A 3919-nucleotide genomic window follows, 5' to 3' on the forward strand; every position below is an offset into this window, starting at 1 on the left:
TGACTGGGCACTGCATGAACTTTAGCATAAAGATTGTTTTCTAATGGCCTGGTATACATGGCCACCCTCCAGCAAGAGGGACTGACACAGAGACTTGAACAATGGGCTCAGTTATATCAGCGACCATGAGGATGGTGGTTAGGGCAAGGCTCAGATGTGTGTTCACAGGGTTACAGTGAGTCATCTTCTACCCCACTGGCACCTAGCAACAACAACAATGGAGGTCTTCATTGGATGTGTTGTGTACTATCGAGTCGGAACAGACCCACTGCCAATCCTCCAAAGGAGCTGGTGGCCTTGAACCTCATGCCTTTGGGTTGCAGCACGGCTACTTGCCACTAGGCCACCAGAGCGCCCTTGTGTAGGGATTTCTATTTGTAGAGGCTCTGATTTGTTATTTACCTCCTGAATAATTGTTAAGCATCTTTCCATCTGCTTGTTAGGGGAGCTCTGGTGGGGTGCCCGTAGGGAGCTGCGCTAACCCAAAGGCCCCGGGCTCTCTGGAGATTTGAGTCCACCAGCGAGCGCTTCAACGGGAGAAAGCGGGGCAATCTTCCCTCTTGGCGATTTACAGCTTTCGAAAACCCACTGAGGGTCAGGTAGGAGTCACTTCTGATTCCATGCCATTGTGGCGACAGTTGTGTTTGGTATTTTCCCATTAGCCAGCCATTTAGCATCTTTTGTGAAGTATCTGTTCAATCCTTTGCTGTTTAAAAAAAATAGATTAAAAATAATAATAATTTTTAAAAAAAATAGTTGATCTTTGTTTTTTCGCAATTTGGTTGGGCACTATTTCCAACTGAGTTTCTCACTTTGATTCTTTAAACGGCCACCGCCCAACGCAGAGGTAGAAACAGACCGGGAGACGAGGGGCGGGGTCCCCAGCCGGGGTCCCCAGCCCTTGCTCACTCGATGAAAGGGCGCGGTTCGGAAGCTTGGCGGTTGCTGGGTTGGCCCGCCCCCAGCTCGACGACTCACGTGGTGATTGGCTGAAGGAGAATTTCCGCAGGCACTTCCGCAGTCTGGCCTGAGTGTCTCTGATTAGCTGAGAGGACGGGAGCGCGAAGCCTCTCGGGAATTGTAGTTCTTGGGGCTCAGTTGGGGTCTCCAGGGAGGACCAGTAGACAGAGGCTGCAAACAGCAGCTGGACTGAGTCGCTGCCTCTGGCGCCATGTCCCGCGTGTCAGTGCCCTGCCATGTGAAAGGCACCGTGGCTCTGCAGGTTGGCGATGTGAGGACCTCCCAGGGTCGACCTGGCGTGCAAGTCATCGATGTCACCTTCCCTAACGCCGCGCCCTTCGAGGTGAACAAGCCCTGTGGGGTGGGCGCGACCGGGTCTCAGGGCGGGGCAGACCTGGGAACTCAGATGTATTCTGGACCTTAATTTTTTTACCGAAAAGCTCTACAGTGTCTCTTGCTTCACCATTGATTCCTTCGGTTAACACGTATTTGCTAGCATGCAGCTTCTTTACTGTACCCCTTAATATCTCTCCCAGTCGAGGACAGCACTGAGTAGAGGTGCCAGAGATACTGGCCCAAATGCTGGAGATACAGGTGTGAACCAAATAGAGGCAAAGAATCAATTATTTCCTGGCCTTGACTGGAGATCATTAAACAATGAGTTACTACTAAAACCTCTTTCTGCCGATTGCTGCTGTCCTTGCAGGTCAGACTTAAAACATCCCTACTCTGAATCCTCCCACTGATTCCAGTTTCCAGTGCTTATTTGCGTTTCCACGTCAGCTGGCAGAGTGATTGGGCACCGCCTAGTCTTTAACATAAAGGATAAAGTCCGTTTTCTAATGGCTTGGCATATTGGGCCAGTCTGCATCTGCACCCTGCCTGAAGTATGTGAGTCTTAGAAAGTGAAATGTCCTTAATGGACCAACCCTGGAGATCTTGATTTAGTGAGTCTGGGGTGGTGTCTTAACATGTGTGTGCATTTATAATCCGGCCCCCTTTGAGAGCTTGATGAGTGTGCAGTGATGAGAGTCATGACTCTGTTGTTTTTAGATATTGTTGTGTTGAGTACCATTCATAGCAACCCCACGAACAAAATATCTGAATTCTGCTCTATCCTGTGCCATTCTCACACTTCCTGGCACACAAGAGCCCATTCCAGCAGTCACCATGTCAATCTACCTAGTTGAGGGTCTTTCTCTCCTTCTCTGACCCTCCACCCTTCCTAGCATCATGTGCTTCTCCAAGTAATAGCCCCTTATAGCAATATGCCCAAAGATGTGAGTCGAAGTCTCATCATTCCTGCCTCTACGGAGCACTCTGGTTTCACCCTCTCCACGACAAATCTGTCATTCTCTTGGCTGTCCATGGAATGTTCAGTGCTCTTCTCCAACACCACAGCTTGAGCGTCAATTCATTTTTTGTTGTCCTTATTCATTGTCCAGCTATCAAATGCATGGTAAGTAAGCTAAAAGACCATGGACTGAATCAGACGCACCTCAGTCCTCAAACTGACATCATTAATACTCAATAATTTGGAGAGGTCCCTAACTGCAGATTTTCTCAGTGCAATGAGTCTCCTTATTTCCTAACTGCTGTTCCAGAAGTTACTTACTGTTCCAGGAATGTACTGGAGTCTCTCATTCTCTGGTACTCCATTTTGTTCCTTACTTCTCTTGTTTCAGTTGGTGAACTCTTCCTCCTTCAGGACTTATCTGTAATTTTCTGTGTCCTCCAGAGTTAGGGCTCTGGACTCTGGCAGCATCTTGGATGTCTAACAAGAACCGTAGTCATGGTTTCTTTGCATGACCTTCAGTTCTTCCAGGAAAGCAAAATTATATTTGAGTCCTAACAGATTCTTATTGAATCTACTATGCTTGTTGAGATGCTAGTACATTTTTAAGGGGACTAAAAGATGGTGTTTGATGAACTTTCTGGGCACTGGTCCTGGATCTGAGTCTGATTGGTTGGTGACATGTGCTTTAGTTGCAGGAAATCATGTTTAAGAATTACTACACAGCTTTTCTGACTATTCGTGTGCGCCAGAACAACTCGATACACGCACCAGCCAAATGGGTGACCTGCCTGCGGAATTACTGCCTGATGCCTGACCCTCACAGTGAGGAGGGGGCCCAGGAGTATGTATCACTGTTCAAGCACCAGGTCAGCTGGGCCTTGGCATGGGCAGGGGAACCCAAATAAGGGCTTACAGGGGGCCTGGGGCCAGGGAAAAGGAGGGGTAAAGCTATGGTTATATGAGCACATTGGAAGGACTACTGTTCTTTCCTTTCCAAAGGCCTAGGAGGCAACATTTTGGCCCACTGCTGATTGGGTGGCTCCCAGGCAGTGAGCTGGGGCCTCGCTGGGTCCTTGTGTATGTGTATCAGATGCTGTGTGACATGACCAGAGTATTGGAGCTACGCCTGATTCTTCGGCAGCCATCACCACTGTGGCTGTCGTTCACAGTGGAGGAGCTGCAGATCTACCAGCAGGGACCCAAGGTAGGTGCTGGGTTTGGAGCTATTGACTGGCCCTTCCCCTAGGAGGTTTTCAGTTATGGTTGAGTTAGTGGTAGGAGATGTGTGAGGATGGTGAGACTTAGAAGAAGGTCTTTATGAACATTGGTTGAGTAGGAATGACTCAAAAACTCATAATGATGGTTGAAGTTCACATATCTCCTAACTTTTGTGGCAACTACCAGCCATTCCCTCCTAACCTTTGTTGCTATTGGCCACTCCCAGAACCAGGAACCTTAAACTACTGGCAAAACCTTCTCTTGCTCATGATTGGCCACTATGTTCTTGGGGGTTCCTTCTGCATAGTAGGAGTATTTTTTTTAATTAAAATATGAGTTAAAATGAGAGTTGGACAATGACTAAGGAGGATAGAAGGAGAATTAATGCCTTTGAGCTGTGGTGCTGGAGAAGAGTATTGAGGGTACCATGGACTGCTAGGAAAA

At 48.1% G+C, this 3919-nt stretch overlaps 1 protein-coding gene across 1 annotated transcript in view; it reads left to right on the plus strand.

Moving 5' to 3' along the window:
* The first annotated feature begins 1091 nt into the window (after positions 1-1091).
* NICN1 (nicolin 1) overlaps positions 1092-3919 on the plus strand; it is a 4002-nt gene continuing 1174 nt past the window's right edge. Inside the window, exons 1-3 of the mRNA XM_006892908.1 lie at positions 1092-1303; positions 2947-3123; positions 3348-3461. Coding sequence (XP_006892970.1) covers positions 1172-1303; positions 2947-3123; positions 3348-3461 — 423 coding nt within the window. The 5' untranslated portion in view covers positions 1092-1171. The remainder of the gene's footprint in view (positions 1304-2946; positions 3124-3347; positions 3462-3919) is intronic.

The sequence above is a fragment of the Elephantulus edwardii genome, unplaced genomic scaffold (genome assembly GCF_000299155.1).
Source record: "Elephantulus edwardii isolate Elephantulus edwardi_28Jun2011 unplaced genomic scaffold, EleEdw1.0 scaffold00121, whole genome shotgun sequence".
Classification (NCBI taxonomy): domain Eukaryota; kingdom Metazoa; phylum Chordata; class Mammalia; order Macroscelidea; family Macroscelididae; genus Elephantulus; species Elephantulus edwardii.